This window comes from Alosa sapidissima, chromosome 24 (genome assembly GCF_018492685.1).
Source record: "Alosa sapidissima isolate fAloSap1 chromosome 24, fAloSap1.pri, whole genome shotgun sequence".
NCBI lineage: Eukaryota > Metazoa > Chordata > Actinopteri > Clupeiformes > Clupeidae > Alosa > Alosa sapidissima.
In genome coordinates, this window is record NC_055980.1 from 7,055,108 (window position 1) to 7,079,844 (window position 24,737).

Genomic DNA, 24,737 nt, shown 5'->3' on the forward strand with positions numbered 1-24,737 from the left:
GGACTATGATATCTAAACAAACAGATTGTCTACTAACTGTTACTCCCTGTGTTTTCATTGATGTTGGGAACAGTCTTAAATAACAGCAGAAAAATACGTTTCTCTGCCAGTTTTGACGAAGGCCCGTTGGCGTCTTTCACTGCAAATCCCCAGACAATATAACATGTCGAGTTAGCTGCTATGTTTTTAGTGTTATTAACTTCTACAAATAATTTGCATGTTACATATAGAGAGACTGATAGAATGGACATTCCTACTGGTTACCAAGGCTATTCACAATGTGGTGCCATTCTATTGTACAAAACCCAGGGGGAATGTAAAAACAGTGCTTACAGCACAGGAATGCAAATTATATATCACTGAAATGCATGAGGTGTGTGGTGGTTTAAACTACTCAAACCAGCTGAGTTGGTTGGACTGTGGAGTCGTATGCAGTTCTTTGTTGCTGTGGTCTCTATGAAGGCATGCAGTCCAGAAGTCAATCCTGTGAACCCCTAATTAGGGGACAACAAGACCCAGTCTCTCAGGTCTTGGGAGGCTGCAGTGGCCAGTGGTCCTGATGTCGTGTCTCTAGCTGACAGGAAGGGAAGGATCCGACATGTGCTTCTGGATCTCACCAAAGGGCAGCGATGCATCCAGGTTGCTGGGCAATGAAGGGGAGCGCTGGGAGGCGCCACGTGATGAGGTCATCCCTGATGGACAACCCATCTTCTCCTGAGAACGGGCGTCGGGGCTCGCCGCCAGGTCCATCTCCGGGGTGATGGGCATGCTCCCCTCCTCGCCCGACACCACAGTGACGTGGACGCTGCTCGACAGGGACTCCTGGGATTTCTGGGTCACCTTGGTCTCTGACTGAGCAGCACACTAGGGGGGGATGGAGGGAGGAGAGGAGCTTATTAAAGTCATGCAGAGAAAGACGGCGAGTCACTCATCGTCCATTGCTTGGCGCCTGAAAAGTTGAGATTAGTTTAACTTACTTCTGGAGTCACTGAATTTCATGAACACTCCATAGTCTCTAGTCTCTTCCTGTCTGAATGTGGCTTCAGAAATGATATTCCCATGGAGAGATGAGGAGAGGGGATGAGACTAGATGATATGTCTCTTCTTGTGTCAATGTCCATGCATGTGGCTTAAGTTTTCACTATGGATGAGCTGCTACACTTACACATTATTTAATTACCCCATGGAAGTCGGAAGTTTAGAAGGATTGAATGATGTCAAAGAATCTTAGATTAATTAATTATAGGTGCAGAGTGGCTACTCGTAAAGCAGGGAGTTTTGAACTGTGCTTTTGTCTGCCATTTTTTTTCTTCCATTTTTGCCATTCTACGGTCTGGTCAGAACTCTTCAATACATTCCACAATCTGTGTAAAACCCATTTGAGTATTCTTTGTCTATTATGAATAACTGTTCTCCAGTACTGTGCAAACACTGAAAAGTTAACTATGCTCAAAAATGGTGAAAAAATGGGAAAGGCTGTACTGTAACTAGTGGCGTTAGGACCTGGCGTGTTCAGTACCTGTAGTGAGGAGACCCAGCTGTCTCTGGGTCGACTTGCGAGCGGGTACGCGCCATGAAGCCCTGGCACCCCTGGCCCATACAGGGTAGTGGGGTCGGGCGGGTGGCTGTCAGGGGAGACAGTGCTGTAGGCGGGGGGCACAGGGGCCATTTGCCTCTGCAGGAGCTGCAGAATGACGTTAATGTCTGCGGTCATACGCGTCTCCAGTCTGAGGACACAGATCAGGGGTAAGGCCAAACAGATCAGATTTGTATCTCTCTCTCTCTCTCTCAGTCTCTCTCTCTCAACACACACACACACACACACCTGTTGAGTTGGCTCTGTAGTAGATCGAGTCGGGCCTGGAGAGTGCTGGGCTGGTCGCGTGAACAGGGTGGTGGACGGGTGCCCCGTGCTGATGAGGACCTCCAGTGGCGCTGGGGAAACTGGGCCGAGCAATGGGGCCAGTACTGGTAAAGCCCGGCAACTATTGGGGCCAAATAGAGAACCGGAACCACAGGAAAAGAGAGGAATGTTAGAGAACACATTTGACTTAGTGTGATACCACAACCCTATTGATAACCCTTAAAGGTGTGGGTTTTTGAACATTCTAACATAAGATTCCGTTCTGCAACAATTGAAGGTTCTAAAATTCTATGTTGAATTCAATGAACCTAGATATTCTTTAGAACATTAATTTTCCAACACCGGTGTGACGATACACCTTTAAGGGATAATCATATCATACATCAATCCAGTAAGTCAGTCTCCACTGTACCTTGGTGCCCCCTGTCTATGCCACTCTCCATGCCCACTGAGGAGGCCCCTCCTGGGGGCAAGAATCGCACCACGGTGGGGGGGTAGTCCAGGGGGTCCTCATTAGGGGGGTACTTCTGGCCGTGGGTCAGCAGGGGAGGGGATTTGCTGAGGTCCTCGCTGGACTGGGATTGGGACTGGGAGGTGTTGCCACAGCTGCACAGCTCGTCCCAGAGGGGGTAGGGGGCGGAGGGACGGTGGGGGTGGGTGTGCCCCAGTTGGGGGCACGTCTGTGTGAGGGGATAGGAGTTGTCCTGGTCCATGCCATCTGGCCAGAGACAGAGGGCAGAGATATTGTGTGAATGTCAACGGGTGTGTGTTTGTGTGTGTTTAACGTCGTGTATGTTTGACTTCATCTTGCAGATTAAAAAAGTAAAGTAAAGGGAACACAAAGTAGCTCTTTTTCAAGCCTGGGTATCATGGTAGGCACAGAACAGTCTTTGTTTGGCCACTGAGAGGATGCAGTTATACTGACTTGCTCAATCACATCTTCACTGTGTCTAACTGTTAAGAAACAAAGTAAACTGTGTGTGCGTGTGTGTGTGTGCATGTGTGTGTGTGTTTGTGCTCACCTGGTCTGTTACGTCGGTCCAGTGAGTTTCGCCGGTGCCTGGCCCTGTGACCACGGTTACCACAGTCTGAATCCTCTCTGGGCAGCATCTGGATCACCTGGTTCACCTGAGCACACGTTACAGACCACCAGTTACACATGTGTGTGTGTTTGTTTGTGTGTGTGTGTGTGTGTGTGTGTGTGCGTGTGTGTGTGAGTATGAGAGTGTGTGTGTGTGTGTGTGTGCGTGTTTGACTTGCATCTCTGAGGTTGAAGGTGATCTCCAGGTTCCTCCAGAAGCTGTCTGCGAAGACCGGGTACATGTCCAGTACCTCCAGCAGGTCCTCCCTCTGGATGTGGTGCAGGTCACAGTAGGTCAGGGTCAAAACATCAGCGTTGCTGCGCCCCGTTTCCGCAAACAGGTTAATGGACTCCCCAAACGTGTCGTTTTTACCTGCACCACACAAAACATTACTTAAAGTGTTGTTTTTTCATTCATTCAAACAGTCAAAAATTACCTATAAATGGTAACAGAATCCATCTCTCTTTGTGATGCGACTTTGCGCTGTACTAAATATAATGCCAGTCAATTGTAGAGTCCCATTACAAACTTAAGGGTGCATTTAGGACTTTTTTCCAATAGAATTGTACATATACTACCTACTTATTACTGTTTAGTGAAGTTGATTTAAATTCCAATTAAATCTAATTTAGTCAATTTGCTGGTTCATTTGCTACATTCAATTTGGTCAATTGTTATTTATCATTTTTGTTTCCAAATAAGACAGGGTATAGGCAAAGTCCTTTTAGGCAAGTCCCTCCACTCGGCGGCCATATTGCAACGCTTTTCGGGGATTTATCAGGCATCTATTTCAGGCAGAACTGCGTGTGCGCAAGGCTTCACGAATCACAACACACCAACCTTGCTCCAGCTGCGAGATCACAACACATGGTTGGCACGATGTATTCACATGTCAACTCTTAGCGGCGAAAGGGGGGGAATTTGTGTAGACGACTGGCATGTTTGCGTTACGAACTAACCCCATACATCTCTATGGGAGATTCCTTGAGTGCTGTGTCTCCTCATTAGAAAGTCTCTGGTATAGGTACAGTACATGGACTAATGCATTAGCATGCAATTCCCCAACTCTCCCACTAGACGGAAGCATAGGCTCTTGAGTGTTGCTAATTAGGGCCCGAGCACCGACGGTGCGGTTCCGGGACGGAACTATGAATTTTAATACCCTTCCACATAAACAATAAATGTGTCTTAATTCACCATGCATGGCTTGAAATGTTTTATATTTCACAGGTCATTGAAGACCATGTTAATGATGATATTCACATGCCCATAATGCATGTTTGGCATAACGCCACAAACTGGCAACAGAAAGAATGACAATTACACTGATGTCACATGATCAATTTTAACATACTGCTCCTAGACGGTTTGTCAGATTCATGTGAAATTTGGCAAACATTATGCCAAGATGTCGCTGATGTTAAATTGTGAAGGGATTTTTGATATGTTATATATTTGATATGATTTTAATATCTCACCACATAAAGAGGAAATGTGTCATAAATCACAGTGCATTGAATGAATGGTCTGAAACTTCTCAGGTTAATAGAGATCATGATTATGATGATATCCAGCCTGGCATAGCGCCACCACCTGGCCAAGCAGGAAATGTGCCAGAAATGGACAATGCCTTAAGTGATTGATCTGAAACTTTATAAAATATTGGATATCATTATTGTGATGATATTCACATTCATAATTCACAGGCCTAGCATAGTGCCACCATCTGGACAAGCCGGAACTGTGACAGACATGCTCTATGCTTTGAATAAATGGTCTGAAACTTCTCAGGTTAATAGATATTATGATTATGATGATATCCAGACACCCAATGGGCCTGCCTGGCATAGCGCCATCACCTGGTCAAGCAGGAAATGTGCCAGAAATGGACAATGCCTTAAGTGATTGATCTGAAAGTTTACACAAATTTTGGATATCATTATTGTGATGATATTCACATGTCTAATTTCCATGTCTAACATAGCGCCACCATCTGGCCAACCAAAAAGTGTATCAGAAATGTTCTTTGCTTAAAATGAATGGTCTGAAATTTCTCAGCTTAATATATATTATGATTATGATGACACCCAATGGGCCTGCCTTGCATTGCGCCCCCACCTGGCCAAGCAAGTACATGTGGCAGAAAATAAAATACAAAAACAAATAGCACACGCATGAAATATGTACATTTCACAAATGCACCACATCGGTGCTTTGTTGGATTCCGACATGTCACGGGTTTCGGCCCGCAGGTGCTCGGGCCCGCCATTGCCGCTTGCAGCTATATTTTCTTTTTGAAGTAGGCCTATATTTTTGGGGACTTTTTTGCTTTTATTATGATAAGACAGTGAAGAGGCTGAAGCAAGTGGGAGAGAGATTAGGCGGGATCTGGAAATGGCCCTGGTCTGACTTGGACCCGTGGGCACCAGAATGTGGTACGGGCGCTGTAACGACTTGTGTCACATGAACACGGCCTCTCACCCAGCACTGCCAGCACCATGTTGTGGCGCGACACCTGGATGGAACCACGGGTGATGAAGTAGAGGGAGATGAGCATGTCGCCGTGGTGATAGAGAGTGTCGCCTGGCGGCGAGTGGATGGTCTTGAAGCGCATGGCGAGGGCACGGAGGCAGGCCTTGCTGGCGCCGCGGAAGGCCTGGCAGTTCTGCAGCAGTGAGCGGTTCAGGTGCAGGCAGATGTCCGCCTGAAGACACTCTGGGAATCCCTTTAGGACCTGGGTGGAGTTGGGGGAGAGACAAAGAGGTATTATATAGACCTGAGGAGAGTGAGGAGGTACCATTCCAATTCATTTCAATGGTTGATACTAGGCCAATTACTTTCAACCCAAAAATGTCTAGACTGGTGTACGCCAAGTTTAAAAATGGTGTCACTTCCGCCCACAGAACAAGCCAGTCAGGCTTCACATTACAGATGCCACAAACTATATTGTCTATGTGGAGTTTATTCCCCCCAGCTTGGCAACTGCTAGCTCATGGGAACATTCACCAATCCACATAGAAAACAGTATATGTTGCCAGTAATGCTGCACCTAATTAGTTTGTTTGAGACAATTGGGCTAGAAGTGAGCACCATTTAAATCACCATTAAAGATGGTGATGACTAGTTTGGATGCTAACTTGCTGAAGATAACCTTCAGAGAAGCTCTGTTACAGCCTCTGAATCTGTGTGCCTGTGTGAGTGTGTGTGTGTGTGTGTCCCTCACCGCATTCATGTCGATGCCATTGGTGTAGGTCCAGGCGTGCTGGAAGTACTCTTCCAGCCTCTGCCTGAGGCAGCCAGGGATCTGGTGGAAGCGGATGAACTCCTTGACCCTCAGCATCTGGGTGTGGTAGCGCGTTGTGCCCGAGTACAGGCGTTGGATGATGGCTGACACGTTCCCAAAGATGCTGGCGTACATCAGAGCTGGGATTTGGATTGAAATAATACATCAGTCAGCTGTTGTTTTTGGAGAGAAAACTGTGATGCATGTAGTTGTGATGATGGGAATATATTTTGTGTGTGACTGTTACAATGTCTAAAAATATGCCAACCTTATAGAAACCTAATATAAAATTGTTTAATGACATTGAGGAAGTCATGAATTTTGCATGTTCTGTATGTCTATGGTGAGGCAGGAAAGTGTTCCAATTGTGTTTAAATGTGTTAAAAGTGTTTAAATACACTTTACATTGTGAAAGGGTAACAGGATTTGGTTGCTCAATCCAGTGTTTTTATGAGGTCAGTGTAAATCTCTTAATATGAGCTCTGCATCTTTGACCCCTCACCCCTGGCAGGTGCCTAGACAGGTACTGACATTTGATGAGCAGATGGAGAGGAACTTCTTGGAGTTTTGGGCGAGACGTGCAAATGTGTGTGTGTGTGTGTGTGTGTGTGTGTGTGTGTGTGTGTGTGTGTGTGTGTGTGTGTGTGTGTGTGTATGTGTGTATGTGTGTGTGCGCATGTGAATATGAAGCAACTCACATCCGATGAGCATGACGCAGATGGAGAAGATCTTCTCGGAGTTGGTGTTGGGCGAGACGTTGCCGAAGCCCACGCTGGTCAGGCTGCTGAAGGTGAAGTAGAGCGCTGTCACATACTTGTCCTTGATGGACGGCCCCGACGTCGGGTCGCTGTAGTTGTAGCTCTTGCCCAGTTCTCTTGCCAGGTTGTGTAGCCAGCCGATATTCATGTAGGGCCGCTCCACGTAGCCAATGGCGTACCAGATGCAGGCCAGCCAGTGGGCGATCAGCATGAATGTGCACATGAGCAGGAAGAGCACGGCCGCGCCGTATTCTGAGTAGCGGTCCAGTTTGCGCGCCACGCGGACCAATCGCAGCAAGCGGGCCGTTTTCAGCAGTCCAATCAGAGTGGTCGTCGTCTGGAGGGGAGGGGTTAGAAGACAGAAGGGAACTGAAGGGAGCTGGACTCAGAATGAACGAAAGGGGGTACACTGTAATTTCAAGTATAGTGCAACCAGAAAGTTTTCAGACCCTTTCAAGTTTTCCACATTTTGTTGTGTTTCAGACTCATCTTAAAATGGATTCAATTAATTTTTGTTCTCATCAATCTACACACAATATTCCAATACTCCACAAAAAACAGGTGTTTTTGTTTTGTAATAAAAAATAAATTACAGAAATATTCCATTTACATAAGTATTCAGACTTTTTGTTATGATGCTTGCAGTTGAGCTCTGGTGCATCCTACTTCTATCAATGGTCCTTGAGATGCTTCTACAACTTGATTGGACAGCCATGTCTTCCTACAGTAGATCTGGCCGCCCAGCTAATCCGGGCCTAAGGGTCTTGGTCAGACAGATAACCAAGGACCCAATGGTCACTATGATTGAGATCCAGAGTTCCTTTGTGGACTTTGTGGACCTTACAGAATGACAAACATCAGTGCAGCTCAGTGCCTGCTTTCTTTCACACACGCCGTTGGGAATTATGGCCAAATAGTTCAATCTTCATTTCATCAGACCAGAGGATTTTATTTCTAATGGTCTGAGAGTCCTTCAGGTGCTTTCTGGCAAACTCCCCGCAGGCAATGGCTTCCATCTGGCCACTGTCCTTCTGTAAGCTTCTCTCATCTTCATAAAGGGACTCTTGATCTCATTGAAAGATGATCATAGTGACCAAACTACATGAGTATGAATTGGTATGGTTATGTGAACCATTCCCACACGTGTGTAGTTTGTGTTAATTTACAGAGGTGAATCTACTGTTTGGAACCATTCAAAGACTTCCAAGCTGTTCTCTTGGTAGATAATAAATGTTCCCAGCTGGCACCTATTGGTAGATAGTAAATATTCCACAATCATAGCAGCTGTCTACTTCTAAGCAACACATTTAGAACAAGAAAGGAGCCACAACTAGTAGATTATCTATCATCATAGTTTTACTGCTGTAACTATTATGTATGTATGTATGTATGTATGTATGTATGTAAGTATGTATGTATGTATGTATGTATGTATGTATGTATCTATCTATCTATCTATCTAGATATCTATGTCAATCTGTGTATCTCTAGTTACCAGACCGCAACATAGGCCCAACCCTGCCCATGCACTGACAGGAGACGGCCTGTAGGGGGCACATGGGGGTCATGACAATTGTCTGCAGAGGTCCAACACAGTCCCTCCTCTCACCTCATCGGAGCCCGACCTAAAGACCAGCAGGTCGAAGGGGATGGCCGCCACTAGGTCAATGAAGAACCAGCCCTTCAGGTAGTGCACGGCGATGCGTCTCGGCTGTGTGACCACCTCGTCGATGCGGTCCACGTAAGTGGTGCGCAGGTTGATGACGATGTCCACGATGAAGAGCACGTCCACCACCACGTCGGCCACGCCCAGCGGGTTGCACGCGTAGCCGCAGGCACCGTCTGCGCTGCCGATCCCGAGCTCACGCTCGTCCAGCAGGAAGGCGGCCGAGTACGGTGTGAAGACGGCCGTGTAGAGCACCAGGATGAGGATGACCCAGTCCCACACGGCCTTGAAGGGGCTGTAGTGCAGCATGATCCAGCTGTGGGTCTCGGCCTTGTGCAGCTTATACTCTGGAAGCACATCCTCTGCTAAGGACAGCACCTGGGGAGGGTCAGAGAAAGAAGAGCGCGGTTGGAATTACACTTTCAATTACACTTGGGATGTACTTTCAGAAGCTTTCACACTGGGCATGTACATCAAAACTGAAATGTTCGAAAGCTGTTATGTATGACTATTAACTATTTTTAAATCTTAAAAGATCCAGCCCAAGCCTAATAATATTAGAAATTTTAAGAAAATTAGAATTAAGAGAAATCCGGCCGATTTTTACATGTATCTTGATCGCTAAACATCGCCAAGAACTGTCGACCAAAATCGGTGCTACAGAACTGGAGTAGCTGCAGCCAATGGCCGGTGCTCCCAGTGAGCTACAATGCTAGGTCTGGGGGCATCATCTAAACGTACCTTTCTGCCTCAAAATTTCATTAAAAGGTCTGTGCAACATGAACGGAGTCCTTACAAAACGATGCATTTTCTACTTATTAGTTGTGAAGAAGCCGTTTAAATTCAAGTTTGTACTTGGCAAAAAGGCACGTTTAGATGATGCCCCCAGACCAAGCATGGCAACTCACTGGGATCAAGATCCATGTAAAAATCGTCCGGATTTCTCCTTTAACCCATGACTTCTGCTGCTATTAAAAATAATTATACAAAAACAATTACGCAAAAAGATATTTCTACATAGTCTATGTGCAACATGAGCGATAGTTGCCATCTCTGTCTGAAAGGCAGAAAAGGCTATCCTGCACTCGCCCTCTCTCTGACTGGCTGGACCAGACTCACATGCACTTCATGAACCTGATCCTTCTCAGGTGGACAAAGCTGGCCTCTAGCTGTGCGTGTGTGTGTGCGTGTATCTGAATCCATGTACTCCAGCTGAGTCTTGACCGCAGTTAACCTATCGGTGTATATATTTTGACTGCTTTGGTGTGAGTGTGTGTGTGCATGTATGTGTGTTAATTGGTGTGTATGAGCGCATATGATACCTGTTGAACTGTCCCTGACTCCATGGACTATATTTAGTGAAGCATGAATTTTGAGCAGTGTTGCCCAGACTGTATCGCATCACTTAGCGCATGGGGTCATTTACATTCAACACACAACCTTTGTCCACACCAGACCATGCGCCATACACACACACAGGCACACAGACACACACACAGGCACACTATGAGTGAAGTCAGAATAGTGGAAATGATAGCATACAGCAATATAGACATTAAAGATCCCTAAGATAAGTACATAGGGATACAAGGGTTAGAACTCTCCCATTTGCAAACAGCCATGAGGTATAAATCTCTGATGGACCAGCCTGATATAGATTATTCATTTTTTGTGAGAAATTATAACAAGCATTATGCACCACAAACATTCCGGAAAAATACACATTTAATCTAAAAGACTGTGAGTAAAAGTTTTGGAAGTTTTGTTTGAATTGGTCTTAAAAAAGGCAAAACCCTACCTTAACCCTAACCCTGCCCTACTAACCCTTACCCCAGATACAAGACAGATCATGCATATCTGTATTTGCTAGTTAACACAGATTCTCAACAGTGATACGATCACTGTATGGGTCATTCCACGTCAGTTCAACCAGGGCCCATGCACTTAGGTCTCAAAGAATTCTGAAAAAATTACCAAGTTTACCTATGTTACCCAGGAGACACACTGTAAAATTACTCTTATGTAAGATCAATACTTTCCAAGATACAGCCAGTTTTACAGGGGGAGGGGGGTGTCGATTTTGTTCGGCCTCTTTTTTTTGTCAAAGTTCACAAGCCCACAGCGCAAGAACTAAACCATGTAGGAGGCATGCTGGTACATAAATAGGAATAGTATGTAGCAAAATCGTCACGTTTGGTCTGGATAATCCTGCATGGTCATAGCTGTCCCTCAAAGTTGATACAAATTGTATTGGAGTTTTTGGCTGGGCTCTGTTTAAGCCTTCAGAAGACATATTTGTACTCAACGTAGGCTCTTGATTTATTTTCCTTACTGAGATAAGTAGAAACACTCTCACAAAAACCAATGAACAGAAAACAAATCCCTTCAGGGTCTGAACAGCAGACCTCACAAGTCTGAAATCACTGAAATGTCATGCAAAACCTTATAATGCCAACAACAGTGCAGTCGGCACAGATAACGGCTTGCTAGTGTGGTAACATATGGCTTTTATTGATATAGTTGGAAAAGCAGAGTTGCTATAGAGCTGAAACACAGGACTGTGCAGTGCAAAGCCAAGGCAACTAGTTGGAACAACAAGTGACCTTATCTGATCTGTCTTCCACATTACCATATAGCATGACAATTATAGTATCATTTGAAGATAGTTGCATATAAAACCAAACTTCAAAAACTGGCAAATTGTTGCATCACCTCAGATATTACTCATCCATCAATCAATAGACATGATTAAACAAAAAAGCAAAACTCATGGCAGCAAACACTTTGTGGTAAACAAGATCTCCTGGACAGATTAGGTGTGAGAAACCTGCTCTGGAACATTGCCACTGACCGACATGCTGATTGAACAAACGTTCCCGGTATTCCAGATTCTTCCGGATCTCACGGGTGCCGGATACAGTTCCTGTCTTCGAGGACAGAGACCGAACTCTGTCCTGCGATGGAAAGTGTCAATGTGATAATGTTAAGCATCAGACCAGCACCTGCTTCCACCAATTGTGTTTAATCCATGAGTCTCATTTACTGAGATAGTAACAGACTGAGAGAGTGAGAAAGACATACAAACAAAGTAAGCAAGATAGATAGATAGAGAGAGAGAGAAAGAGAGGGAAAGAGAGAGACAAACAGAGATAGGACAGCGAAGCAGACAGAGAGAGGAAGAGCGAGATAGAAAGGTCTGAAAAGGAAAAAAGAACGTTTCTTTGTAAATCCCATTTGCTTGAATCCAGTTTGGACTCTTTGACCCCTCTCTTCAAACACACAGACTTCAGATTCACCGGAGAGCAACAGCGCAGTCCATGTATGTCCACACTTACACTCACAAAAACGCCCACTACTTAGGCACACAACACAGCGATGAGACACACACACTCAGAACAGCAGTGGGCAGCAGCTGAACTTGTGAAGTGGACCGAGTGTGTGTGAGTGTGTGCCTGCACACTGTGTATGTGTGTGCATGCACCCTGTGTATGCATCATGCCTATGTGTCTATGCATTTCCTCTGTACATCTTTGTGAATGCGTGTGTGTCGGACTGTAGGTCAGATGTTTCACCCTGTGTTGTGATAGATAAAACAGTAAGATCTGCCACAGCTTGTCAAAACACTACACAGAACAGAGCATTATGGGAAATTGGACATAGAGCAAGTTTTTTTAAAAACACTGTTGATCCACTGTCTGGATTTGACCCATCTAAACAACACACGTACACGCGTGGATGCATGCATGCACAAACACGCTCTGACACACACACGCACAAACACATGGGCACCCACACACACACATGTATTGTATGCATGCATGCACACATGCACACACACACGCACGCACACACACACACACACACACACACACACACACACACACACACACACACACACACACACACACACACAAACACACACACACGCACCCACACACACAGCTTTGTGAGGCAAAACCTACAGCAGCACACATGACCATACAATTATGCAATGGCATGGGACCAGCGCAGCAATGCCCGCGGCGGGGCGCGATAAAGGGGAATGGTGGGTATGGATTCATCCCCTGGCCCCACACCATTTCCTGTGCCCCCTCTGGGCCCTCACCAGCGGCCTAACGATGTTTCCAGTCAAAGCCCCTGCCACTCTGCCACCAGAGTGCCAGCATTAGAGCCTGGGCATCAATCTGGCCTGCTCGCTTCTCTTCCCCCCTCCGCATCTGCCCTCCCCGTCACAACAGGGTAGAACATCATACAGTATCTGCTCCACAGAATCAGTTTCCTCTTGTTGTTTTTGAATAGCACTGTGTGTGTGTGTGTGTGTGTGTGTCTGTTTATTCTCGCTGCCAATACTGCTGTTCCTGCCACGTGACATTGACTCACTGCTGAAAGGACAGACAGTCGAGGTAAATTAGAATGAGAACTCCAATATCCAGCAAGTGGTACATTTTTCAAGTCATTATTATTATTATTATTATTATTATTATTATTATTATTATTATTATTATTAACCAAAATAAGGTTGCCCTTTCCTTCTTTTATACATAATAGTCAGTAGTAATATAACTAGATGCACCGCAGAGCGGTACAAAATATGACCGCCGCCCAGTCCAGCACATTTTTTCCACAAAAATAAATCACGCTGAAAGGCCTATATGATTCTAACTGTCTCACTAAATTGCATTATCCACACTCAATTCTAACTGGTATCTGCTAGACAACAAGTACCAAAACATGATTAGTTCATAGATTTCACATGTAAAATTGATTTTATACAACCCCACCCCCATCTTGCCTGTTCATAATTCTGAGAAATTCTTGATTGTTTGTGTTATGTTTATGTTATGTGTGTGTGTGTGTGTGTGTGTGTGTGTGTGTGTGTGTGTGTGTGTGTGTGTGTGTGTGTGTGTGTGTGTGTGTGTGTGTTTGTGTGTTTGTGTGTGCGTGCTTGTGTGTGTGCCTGCGTATGTGCCAGTGCATGCAAGCGTACATATGTCTACTGTGTGAGTATGTGTCATACGTATGATTACTGTGAATGTATGTGTGTGTGTGTGTGTGTGTGTGTGTGTATCTGTTTGTGCACATGTGTGCACATGAAATGGGTTAACATGACCCCTGGAGGCAAACATACGGAAAAAATGGTCATCCTAGGCCCTACAGTTCTCAAGATATTCACAGAAAACTGTGTCTGCCCTACCCTCCTTCCGGGGGGTCCAGTCCAGCGGGGGGGCTACAGATCAAAACGAAAAATGATGGTTCCATGCTATCCATGTGGGGTTACATGCCCACCAAGTTTCGTGTACCCCGGTCTTTCAGTGTCCCGGGAATCATTGACAGATCGCTTCGCTGCGCGGTGATCATAATAAGTAATATAGTAATAGGGGTTATAAAAACTATATATTTTTGGAAACATGTTTGATTCCAAATTTTCCAGGGTCAATATGGTGGCCATCTTGGATTTTAAAAATGGCAACCTTTAAATACCAATTTCTCAATCTCACATCTCCAAGATATTACCTAGGATTGAATTTCCAGCAGTCAAATTGTCATGTTGGGTGGCAAGAAACTTTTACATCTCTGGTTGTTTGTGTGCCAAATAACTGCCTCAATGTTGTTGTTTTTTTTTTTGTTTTTTTTTGTGGTGTGTAGGGTTGCCGGTAGGGGGAAATTAAGATGTGGATGTTGAAATGAAACCCCCCCCCCCCCCCCTTCCTTTCGAAGATATATATATATATATATATATATATATATATATATATTTATATTTAGTAGGCTTTGCAGGTGTTCCCCTGGGCCTACCTGAGTCACCTTCTCTGTCAGGTTCTCTGTGCGCACCTTTGTGGGCGAGACGAGTTGGATAGGGGGGGTGGTGGTGGCGGAGGCGGGGGGGTCAGGCGAGCGGGGGGGAGTGTCCCGCTCCGAGTGGTGCAGGTTGAGTACCCGCAGGGGGAACCGGTGAGAACCGGAACACTTCATGAGGTCCGAATCCAAGGAGGAACTCAGAGAACTAGACTGCAGGTCTGTGGAGGAGGTGGAGGAGTGCGGAGCGGAGCAGAGTTCCCCGGTGAGGTTTGCGGAACATCAGTGGAGAACAAGGAATGCAGAGGGGAGAAGAAGAGATTAGAACAGACAAGAGAGAAGAGGATATACAGACTTGTTTAATCATTCAAAAAGAAGTGATGATTACTCTGAATCTAAAATACCATTTCACATTGGCATGTACAAGTGTGTGTGTGTGTGTGTGTGTGTGTGTGAGTGAGTGGGTGAGAGAGAAAGAGAAGGTGAGAATAAGAGACACACAAAGATTGGTAGTAGATGAAGAGACAAAGAGTATGTGTGTGTGTGTGTGTGTGTGTGTGTGCTTACTGTTGGTGTGACACACATCGTTCCCTGGCATTCCAAGCTCTGATTCTTCCCTGTTCCAACCAGCTAATCACAGCACAGAAATCCACATTTCAAGCAATTAGTTTCAGTCATTTACTCGATTCAGCCATGTAAACACCGATCTCCCTCCCTGGAGTGTCCACCTCCGAGTTCACCTTTCCTGGAAAAGTCAAACAAACAAACAAACTTTGTGGTGGTGTTCACAAACAACGTGATCGCTATTGTGGTCCTTGTTGATGCCAAGGACACGTCATTCTTCCTTCCTTCTACAAACGTTTTGATAAACTGTGGTAATTGGAAAAAGTATTGTTGGGACACTCAAACGTCAATGCAATTCTTTTCTTAGAGTGTTTTGGCAACTAAGCAGTAAGAAAACAAAGTCATAAACTAATGTGAAAGACAGGCAAAGTTTTGTCAAACACATGGACCATTGTGTAGACCGAGAGTAACGCACACCAAAACACTATTAACGAGCTGACTTCTGGTGATAAACTTAAAAAGAGAAGAATGTCACACACTCTGGCTCCAAATGTATAGATTTTATTCGGATAAGGTTTTGGCCTTGAGGACTTCTTCAAATTCAATTTTCAGTGAGAAAGCACAGACACACACACACACACACACACACACACACACACACACACACACACACACACACACACATATATATAAGACAACAAACCTGTGGATCACAAAGAACATATGATTTTGCGAAAGGACATATGACTTGCCACAAGGGCAAGTGAGAAGGTGTTTACCTGATTTTGTATTACATGAGATTACTCCTTTTATAGGGATTTCTACCTGTATGCAGATGTTAAAAACTCTTGCTTTTATAGTTACACTGACTACAACATCCACAGTGGCAATTGCCATCTGGGATAGGTGCCAAAGTAAATCTTGTACACCATGCAAGAGGTTGGCCCAAGGTTGTTCTGTAAATACCTCACCTAGTTGACGATCCAATTTCAATATGAGCCAATATTTTGTTATAATTCTCTTTAATTGTTCAGCACTTTTGCACCATTCAGTTGTAAATATTATGAGTTCAATTGATTTAGTTTTAGTTCAGTTTATTCTCCTGGAAATCAGACCTTGGTATATTTTAATGACCGCCGTGCTAGCGAAGCGTATATAGGTTTAGTCAGGGTTTTTCTTCTTCTGGATTTTTTTGTTCTTCAGTGAATTTCCGTCAAAGATTCCCAGGACATTGAAAGACCAGGGTCACACACACACACACACACACAGACACACACACCATTACCCCCCCCCCCCCCCCCCCCCACACACACACACACTCACAAGCGAAGCCACACACACACGCACACACACAGAAGCACACATTTACACAAAAACAAACACACTATGCACACACTCCTTTACATACACAAAAGTAGGGGATGGAATAGGAGATGGAGACAAATTGACTAGCGTGATTTATTTGTTGCGACGAGAATGTGCAGGACTGAGTGGCGGTCATATTTTGTACCGCTCTGCGGTACATCTAGTTCATTATTTTTAAAGCCAGCATTTTTGTAATCTCTTATTTGAAAGTTGTTTTTCGCATGGACCAAACACTTTTTTGACTTACTAATTTTTTACTTCTTAATTCACCAAGCAATTAGGAAAATGTTTGGTCCATAAGACACTTTCAAATTAGGACCCTGCGTCAGAAACCATAGTAACTCAGTACAGCTGGTAGAGCAAGTGGCAAACAAGAGCCAGGCGACAGGGCCATTACCCAGAGAACATGTTTGCATTGTCCAGTGAGCCACGTTGGATAAAATTGTCTGCTACAAACAAGGAGCTAACCCGAGCAAACTCCATGTGACAAAGTGTTTTCGCTGTCCTGTGAGCCACTATGGCTGACATTGTCTGCTATATGAATGAATGGAAAGCATGGATGTGAACAAACAAGGCCACTGAAGTCACTGCCTAAGTCAGCCTTAAGTCACTGGCCATCTAACTGAATGTTCAGAAAACCTTTCCATTGCACAGAAATATTATTAATAAATAAATTAGAATAAGTTATGATGGTGTTGCTGCAGTTGAATAGGCCTTACCTTAACTTTCTTGGTATCCAGGACGGCTGCTGAGATTGAGACGGTCTGATCGGCACTCTCCTCAGTTGGTCTCTGCAGATCTGCCTCATCCCACATTAGAGGAGAAGCCTGCTCCTCCTGGGCCTGAGAGCAGCTCCTCTGAAGACATCCAGGTGATGGTGACCCCGGCCGTGATGCATATAGCGCTAATGAGAACAACAGCCTTGTTTTGGATCACCCACGCCAACACACAGGATGAAGACAGGACAGATTATGCAAGGCTCCCATTGTCTACGTGTGACGGAGGAACGTTCCGGATCACTTCAGACGTGCCGACCGACACCTCGCTGCAGATGTTCGCGTTTCCTGTTTACTCGTGGACAGAACTCGAACCCTGGGTCAAGCCCTGCTGATACGTTCGACCCGAGCCAAGAGAGAAGAGGAGAGGAGAGAGAGATGGATGGATGTGTCGCTCCCTCTCTTTTTCACTCAATTCGCTGTTTCCTGAGGACCAATCAATGGCATGCTATAGCAGAGGTCATTCACCCCAGTAGTCAATGGAAATAACAACACTAGACACAAAACAGAAATAAACAACTGGGGGGAAAAAAGAAAACTTTTATGAAGTGTCTTTAAGATGCCATAAGTTTCCCAGACCTGCGGTGGAGATTGAGAGACTTGCCCTGTTGACAGAGAGCTGGAGAGATTAATGTGTGGCATGGGGACCATCTGAAGCAGCTGCATGGCATGAATGAAACATCGACGACAACCATATCGATCCTTGGTGCCAACCAATCAATACTCTCAGTGCAAATACAACCGTTAATGCTACAACTGTCAATGTGGCTTTGTATTGATCCATTGATGGTTCGTCAAATTCCTATGATAGGCATTGAGGGGTGGACGCCCCTATTGGAAATGTGACCCAGTTTAACAAAACACCCTCTCCCTGTGACCTTCTGTGCTCATCATCTACTGCTGTCTCCCAATGGCTCTTATTGTGCAAACAACACATTTATATTTTAGTTTTTACCAAATCCAAAATGAATATGTAGCTCTTTATCTCAAAAGATCTTAGGGTTTTCTGTCATGTATGTTTTACCATGCTATAGTGAGCAAATAGTCAAAAACATTTATTTCATTTTATTTGAGAACACAGATTGAATACAAGCAGGTTGCAAACAGTCTTTTTCTCACACTTTCATTCTCACTCCTATTCACACTCACAGTCAGAGAAGCACACCATTCCCACAACTCACACATGTGACAATAGGATGGCTCCGGTTCCTGATAAATTAGTGATATGATGTTTCATTCCTCTGGTCTCAGTCATCAGCCTTCAGCTTCACAGAACAGATTTCCTCCAGGGTTCCACATTCCAGAAAATTGTCCTGTCTGCAGCACCTAAGCTTCTAAAATCTTTGGTCTGCACCAGAGCCATTCTCTGCATGGCTCTGTTCTGCACATCTGGATCATTCTGGAACTGAATTCAGAATTCTTGAAATCCAAAATGACAAACACTCTCCCTTTCTCTGTCCATCTGTCTGTCTACCACTGTCCATCTCTGCCCTCCCCTCACAGAGACTGAGAGAGAAAGAGAGAGGGAGGAGGGATGGGGGGGGGGGGGGGTGTTATTAGTCCTGGGCCTGGATGTTGTCCCAGACCCGCACCACGTCGGGATAGTCCTTTAGCGCCTCCAGCAAGATGTGGGCATCTCGGAGTTGATCCTCGGCCAGTGGCACTGCCGCTGTGGCGACGTACTCCAGCCCCGATGACACCGTGGCAACGCCCAGCTTCTCCAGCGCCTCACGCACCCCCCGCATCTCAGTCATGCCACAAATGAACTACGGGAGGGGGGAAGGGACAATCTCACCAACTGCATGTTACATCAAAAACACATCAGCTAGTAGTCCTTTAGGACAGTCTTCACCATTCCCTTCAAATTGACGTACTGTATGTTTTATGGAGAGACCATACACTAAATGGCAAGGAGTTAAATTAATATTTAACAAAGACTTTTCATCTACTTTTAGAGTGACTTGAGGGGTATTACTGTAATGATGAAATTATGTGATTGTACATTGATCTAGAGAAAGAGCAGGAGTTAAGCAGAAGTGTGTGTGTGTGTGTGTGTGTGTGTGTGTGTGTGTGTGTGTGTGTGTGTGTCTGTGTGTGTACCTGTAGCATGGCCCTCTCCTCCTCATCCTCTGTCTCCTGCACATCCTCAGCTCCTGCCTCAATGGCTAACTCTAGCGCCTGTTCCGAAGACATGTCCCCCCTGGCTGCCATGACGACACCCTTCTTGCTAAAGCTGTGGCGTGCCCCATCACACACTGCCCCCCTGTGGACATCCAGGGAAATGCACATGAGAGAAAAAAATATGGCCAGCAGCTGGGAAATTTGTTGTTGAAAATATGTTTCTTGGCAGATGTTTTTGTCCAAAGCCTCTTACAACAATAACAATAATCATAAACATACATATTATAATATGTATATATAATAGAGGTTGAAGAAGGAGACAGATGTTGTGGATGGAATGGATGTCTGGGCAGTCAACAAAGAGAGGGAGAAAGGGAGTGACAAACAAGCATGATGTTGGAAACAAACAAAAGAAAGACAGAAAATGAACAATCAAATAAAAACAATAGGGTGAAAGAAACCTGCAGGAGATGAAAAAGATTGTTTGGTTCTGACCCATGCTTGTTGAGGAGGTATCGGATCTCTTGGTTGGAGCGTTTGTTGTTTTCGGTTAGAATCTCCACCAGGGCCATGAAGCCGCCTGGACCCCTCACCTCATACAGGTGCTGACTACCTGTCTTGGACTTCTCCTACCAGAGAGACAGAGGGAGACACAACATTCAGACAGGTTACCAAACACAAAGATGGGCCGAGGTACAGAAGCGATCATCCTGTTCTTTACCTACAAGAGCAAGATGCCAACAACACATAACTCATAGTTTTAGTCCCCAAAAAACACCAAAATCACACTCTCTTAAACATTATGAAACAAATCATATCATGTTATAACAAGTTTAAATTGCCTTTTTGATTAAAAATTGGTGATTTGTGCAGCCCTACTTAGAAGGTTGTGACAGGGGAATTCTGATTGCACACTTACGGCTCCCTTGATGGCGTGGTCGATGGTGGTCTTGGGAACGCTGTTGTTGCGACACTGCTCAATAACTTGGGCCAGCGCAACATTAAACTCAGGGTTTGGTCCCCCCTCTGCAGGTAAAAAAAACCAGGTTCAACATAATGAGCTCTTTGGTGTGACACACACACACACACACACAGACACACACAGACACACATACAGTCATACACACATCACACACAAAGATTAAGTACAAAATACACAATTATTCTACATATCAACATAAAACTCTATAACACACACACACACACACACACACACACACACACACACACACACACACACTGCTCTCACAAGTCAACAAAATAGTAGTATAGAGTATATCTAAATTAAGCATTAAAGGAATTATCCGGAGTAAAATGCATTTTAGATCAATTTACGGATGATTGGGAGTACATAAGTTGAGTTGACATCAAATTCATGTCATTCGGATGTGTTTTGAGAAAGTTCGATTTTACCGTTTTTATAATAAAATAAAAATAAATAAATAAAATAAAAAATATTTCTCTACCGTGTGTGTGTGTGTGTGTGTTTGACAGGTCTGTCAAACACGCACACCCACAACTACCTCGGCTTACCTCTAACTGCGACCCGTATCATCATGGACAGCTTCTGCATCATCCGTCCCCGAGCGGCATCTCGAGGAATTTTAACGTCCTTGACTTTGGACCACTTATTGTGCCCGGCGCACAAGGGCGGAGTGTGATGGAGGGTCCGGACCGGCCTTGGATCCCATCTGGAGACTCCAGGCGGCACTGACGCACAGACTTTAGCGATGCAGCCGATTCTCGGAACCAAAGACGCGTGGCTCAGCGCTATCCGGCAGGAATTAGGCAAGAACCCTAGCAGCAGCACCGCGCCCCCCACCATTGCCCTTGAGTTACAGAATAAAGTAAGAACATACACGAAAAATGATCTGCTAATCTAGACCGTACACTCAACTAACATGAATGGCAGGCACATGTGGTATTGTTATTGTCTGAGTTACAGTTAATCAAAGCATCAAAAGCAGACAGCCAGAAGGACTCGGTTCACCTGACGTGAGTTAACGTTAGCTGTCGCACTCTGCATGCAGCATAGTTATTATGGGGGGCAACAAAACACCATATTTACATTTGTACAGCAACATTTCTGTGTGCACAAATCGCAAGAATGTGTGAGTGTTACAAAGGAGATCATAAAACAAAACTCACAGCGTGTTTCTAATGCTGAGGAAAGGTACGGTCAGTGTGACACACGGATATCCTGTGAATAGAACTGCTGTGTAAACTTCAAAATAAAAGTCAGTGATTGCACCACAACAGTCAGCCATACGATGGCGCCCAACGCGAACCAACCCCTGATGAATGAATGAAAAAAGAAATAAAGAATAAACTAGAAAAAACGTGTTCAGATAAATAAATAGCATACAGTAAATAGGCCTACACAGACATACATAACCTACATTCTCCCATAACTCTGTTTTTTTTTTTCTTTTCTTCAACCAGCAAGGTAGGCTATTGTGACAGTCAGGCACATGACGCTTCTCAGAGCATGAAGGATGACTAACTGACTTCCAGTCACTGAGGGCTTTAGGTAAAGAACAGTAAGCTCTGTCAACACTCACCGTCAGCAGTGAAGGAAGGATGGCTCAAACAGCCATCAATAGAGACAGGAACCATAGGCCAGTGTGTGTGTGTGTGTGAGAGAGAGAGAGAGAGAGAGGTGAGGAGAGGAGAGAAAAAGAGAGGGAGGAGGATAGCGAATGCGTATGTGTGTGTGTGTGTGTGAGAGAGAGAGAGGGGGGGGGGATTTAACAGTTTTCCTCTGAAGCAGCAGGAGCTCAGTAGCATACTTATTCTGAGGAGGATAGGTCAGAAGTAGTCAGACAGCACAGGAGTGACAGACATAAACACATAAACACACATACAGTACCACACACACTTACATACGCTTGGAGGAATATGGACCGGACACATTGACACTGATTTTACTTCACCGAGCCAGCTGAGTGTCTGAAATCTTCAGGGAAGACTGGGATTATCACTTATGTTTCATGAGTTCTGCTCTCATCAATAGGAATACTCTAATTCTCTAATCTTCAGTCAAAGCTTTTTTTCTGAAGAAGGAGAGATTTTTGAAAAGAAGAAATAATTCCTGTGTGATCTCATTGAACAGATCTTTTGGGATTTAAAGCTAATTGAGAGAACTGGATCAGAGAGAGATGCACCGGGATAAGGCAGGTATCTTGGGTGGGCCAGGACCCCTCCTGTCACCCTGAGAAGACCAGGGCACCGGTCGGTCCACAGAGGGGCATCGGGGCATGAGACAGGGGCTCAGGGGGTACTCAAACGCAAGGTGGTGGTCATGAGAACTACAAACATGACCAGTTTGGTTGGAGTGGTCATATTGCTTGTGAGCTACATCCTGGTGCCAGCAACGGCTCTGGTGAGCGAATTTTGACTTTGTCTGTGTGTGTGTGCGTGTGCATGTGCGTGTGCGTGTGCGTGTGCGCGTAAATCTGATGTACATGTAGTGATTTTGACGAACATTACAGTTTTAATATTGTACTGATAACAGGTCTATGTATAGCAAAATCTACACAATAAATGAAGGCTATAATGTAAATAATGTATTTATTGCAAGAAATACAAATAAAGCAGACAACTGTTCTTAAAACAGGAATAAAATAATAATAAATACAATTTTTAGTTGTTTAGCAAGGTCACCTTAACATATATGGATAGTTCCAATTCAATGTGGATGTGAGTGTAGATTTTCGGCTGAATGCGGCGGTAACATAGACACTTTTCAAACAATTCCGTGGGCTTTAACAAAAGTTAAGTATACACAACACATTATAGGCCAGATAACACAGGTGTCCCATATTGATTTTTAATTAATTTTATGAAGACACTTCCTTGAAGCATTCAAAATAATGGGAGTTCATATTTAAAATACAGTGAGTGAATATACATGCATAAGTAAGGAAAACATGTATGATGCAGGAGGTGTCCTGTAATGATTTAAAAAACATTTTTCAGTGAATGAATACAAGCAGCATTATTTGATTGTTTGTATCAGTTTTGGTTGTTTGGTTGTTGGATACCTTGTAGGTAGCAACAGATATAATAGAAATATATATGGACCCTTTCAAGAGAGTTCCATTATCAGCATCATAGTTGGCCCCACAAGACTTCCGTTTTAACATTCCATATGTTATCTTAATGCAGAGGAAGTAGATTGGGGCCCAAATAGAACGTTCAAGCATTGTTTTTGTTTTTATTGTTGAAAGGGTCTATAGGGAACATCAGTCCCAACCTCCTCGTCTTCTAGACATTAGTGGTGCACAGAGTTTCTTTTCCCTGTAGAACATACAGTAATAGGAATAGTCTTGAGAGCAGTTCATTTTCACTGGTATGGAAGTGAATTGGACCCAATTCCCATGCAACAGTCTGATGGAAATGCTGCCGTTGCAATTGTGTGTGTCGGTGTGGGAGACTAGATGTGAACCAGTGCAGGAAATAACACACAGCATTTAATTCATGATGGGTGAAAAGTCTGTCCAGCTGTCGATGTGAATGGTGGCAGAAGCATCAGAGACTGATGTGGTTTCTGAGCGTTGGCTTGGTGTGACTTCAGCTGCATCTGTGAATACCACTTCAGAGGACTTGCCATTCTGATTTCAGTGTCATGTCTCCATGATACTCTATCCTCTCAGCAGGTACCGTCAGAGACTGTTGATGACGCTTCCAAAGATCCTTAATGACTGACCACTTCAAACCTCTCTGGTCACATTGGTGTGGCTAGAATGTAGTAGAAAGAATATTCTAAATAATTTAGAATGAACGTCCATCCATTCTAGTTCAATAATGTGGAATTAGGAAAATGTTAGAATCTCATAAAACACATTCTTTTATTAGAATATTTGTATGGATGGAAATGTATGTATGGAAAACGGATTATTCTAGTCACCTTCTTCCAGAGTGGCCTTCTGTATTTCTCTATGTAGGCACTAGTGGGTGGAAAACACAACACTGGAAAACTAGAACACTAAATGTGATAGAATATGACAGTGACTCACCCTTCCCATACTAGACAGCTGGACGGACGGGTGGCATTGTGGCCACAACAGGCCCTTGTCTGGGTGGTGGACGAGGTGAAAGAGGAAACAAACTGTGAGATTCCTCAGGCTGGAAGAAGAAAAAAAGCAGGAACACTGACAGATAATATGACAGAAACCAAGCTTGACCTTTCACCTTTAACCTTTGCCCCCCCTCTTCAATGCACACATTTACCTAAATAGGCCTACACACGCAAAACACACACACACACACACACACACACACACACACTCATGCACATAAATATACTCCCACATACAAAAGGACACTACACACACACACACACTTTCTGGTAGCACAAATTCACCCTTGTTTGTTCACTTTAGGGCTGACTATCACATGCAAGTATTCGTGTGCTGTCTCATGGCATAGATAGACACTCATGGTCAGATAGGTTTGAAGAT

At 44.5% G+C, this 24,737-nt stretch overlaps 3 protein-coding genes across 6 annotated transcripts in view; 1 reads left to right on the top strand and 2 right to left on the bottom strand.

The window, feature by feature from the left end:
- On the bottom strand, nucleotides 1–17,408 carry LOC121700464 (potassium voltage-gated channel subfamily H member 6). Of its 3 annotated transcripts, XM_042083425.1 has the most exons (13): nucleotides 17,098–17,408; nucleotides 15,017–15,194; nucleotides 14,450–14,670; nucleotides 8,597–9,031; nucleotides 6,928–7,324; nucleotides 6,170–6,369; nucleotides 5,428–5,680; nucleotides 3,125–3,318; nucleotides 2,887–2,992; nucleotides 2,277–2,582; nucleotides 1,826–1,985; nucleotides 1,520–1,727; nucleotides 1–864 (listed from the first exon to the last, which is right to left on the bottom strand). In XM_042083425.1, exons 2-13 carry the CDS (start codon nucleotides 15,045–15,047, stop codon nucleotides 571–573), a joined length of 2,805 nt encoding a protein of 934 aa, XP_041939359.1. In that variant the 5' UTR covers nucleotides 15,048–15,194; nucleotides 17,098–17,408; the 3' UTR covers nucleotides 1–570. The 3 variants fall into 3 exon arrangements, with proteins under 3 accessions (XP_041939359.1, XP_041939360.1, XP_041939361.1); XM_042083426.1 differs by lacking the exon at nucleotides 14,450–14,670; XM_042083427.1 differs by lacking the exons at nucleotides 14,450–14,670; nucleotides 15,017–15,194; nucleotides 17,098–17,408 and adding an exon at nucleotides 11,505–11,937.
- Nucleotides 17,409–18,204: 796 nt separating this feature from the next.
- On the bottom strand, nucleotides 18,205–20,851 carry LOC121700708 (translational activator of cytochrome c oxidase 1). Its single transcript, XM_042083912.1, has 6 exons — nucleotides 20,809–20,851; nucleotides 20,611–20,649; nucleotides 20,195–20,301; nucleotides 19,771–19,904; nucleotides 19,255–19,417; nucleotides 18,205–18,920 (listed from the first exon to the last, which is right to left on the bottom strand). The coding sequence occupies exons 1-6, from the start codon at nucleotides 20,849–20,851 to the stop codon at nucleotides 18,711–18,713; spliced, it is 696 nt and encodes a 231-aa protein (XP_041939846.1). The 3' UTR covers nucleotides 18,205–18,710.
- The window catches only part of pth3r (parathyroid hormone 3 receptor), an 18,999-nt gene continuing 15,074 nt past the window's right edge, over nucleotides 20,813–24,737 (top strand). Inside the window, exon 1 of one of the 2 annotated variants that reach the window (XM_042083428.1) lies at nucleotides 20,813–21,122. In XM_042083428.1, the coding sequence (XP_041939362.1) occupies nucleotides 21,006–21,122 (117 nt within the window). In that variant the 5' untranslated portion in view covers nucleotides 20,813–21,005. Of the gene's footprint in view, nucleotides 21,123–22,078; nucleotides 22,658–24,737 lie in introns of those variants that run through there. The other variant, XM_042083429.1, reaches the window with a different exon arrangement.

Coding starts and splice junctions, on each gene's coding strand:
- LOC121700708 (XM_042083912.1), bottom strand. CDS start 20,851: ATGATGCAGAAGCTGTCCATGATGATACGGGTCGCAGTTAGAG. Junction 20,650..20,808: donor GATACGGGTCGCAGTTAGAG/GTAAGCCGAGGT, acceptor CCGAATGACATG/AATTTGATGTCAACTCAACT. Junction 19,905..20,194: donor ACCACGCCATCAAGGGAGCC/GTAAGTGTGCAA, acceptor TCTCTCTGGTAG/GAGAAGTCCAAGACAGGTAG.
- LOC121700464 (XM_042083425.1), bottom strand. CDS start 15,047: ATGCCAGGGAACGATGTGTGTCACACCAACA. Junction 6,370..6,927: donor CTGCGTCATGCTCATCGGAT/GTGAGTTGCTTC, acceptor TCCAAATCCCAG/CTCTGATGTACGCCAGCATC. Junction 3,319..5,427: donor CATGGTGCTGGCAGTGCTGG/GTGAGAGGCCGT, acceptor TGTGTGGTGCAG/GTAAAAACGACACGTTTGGG.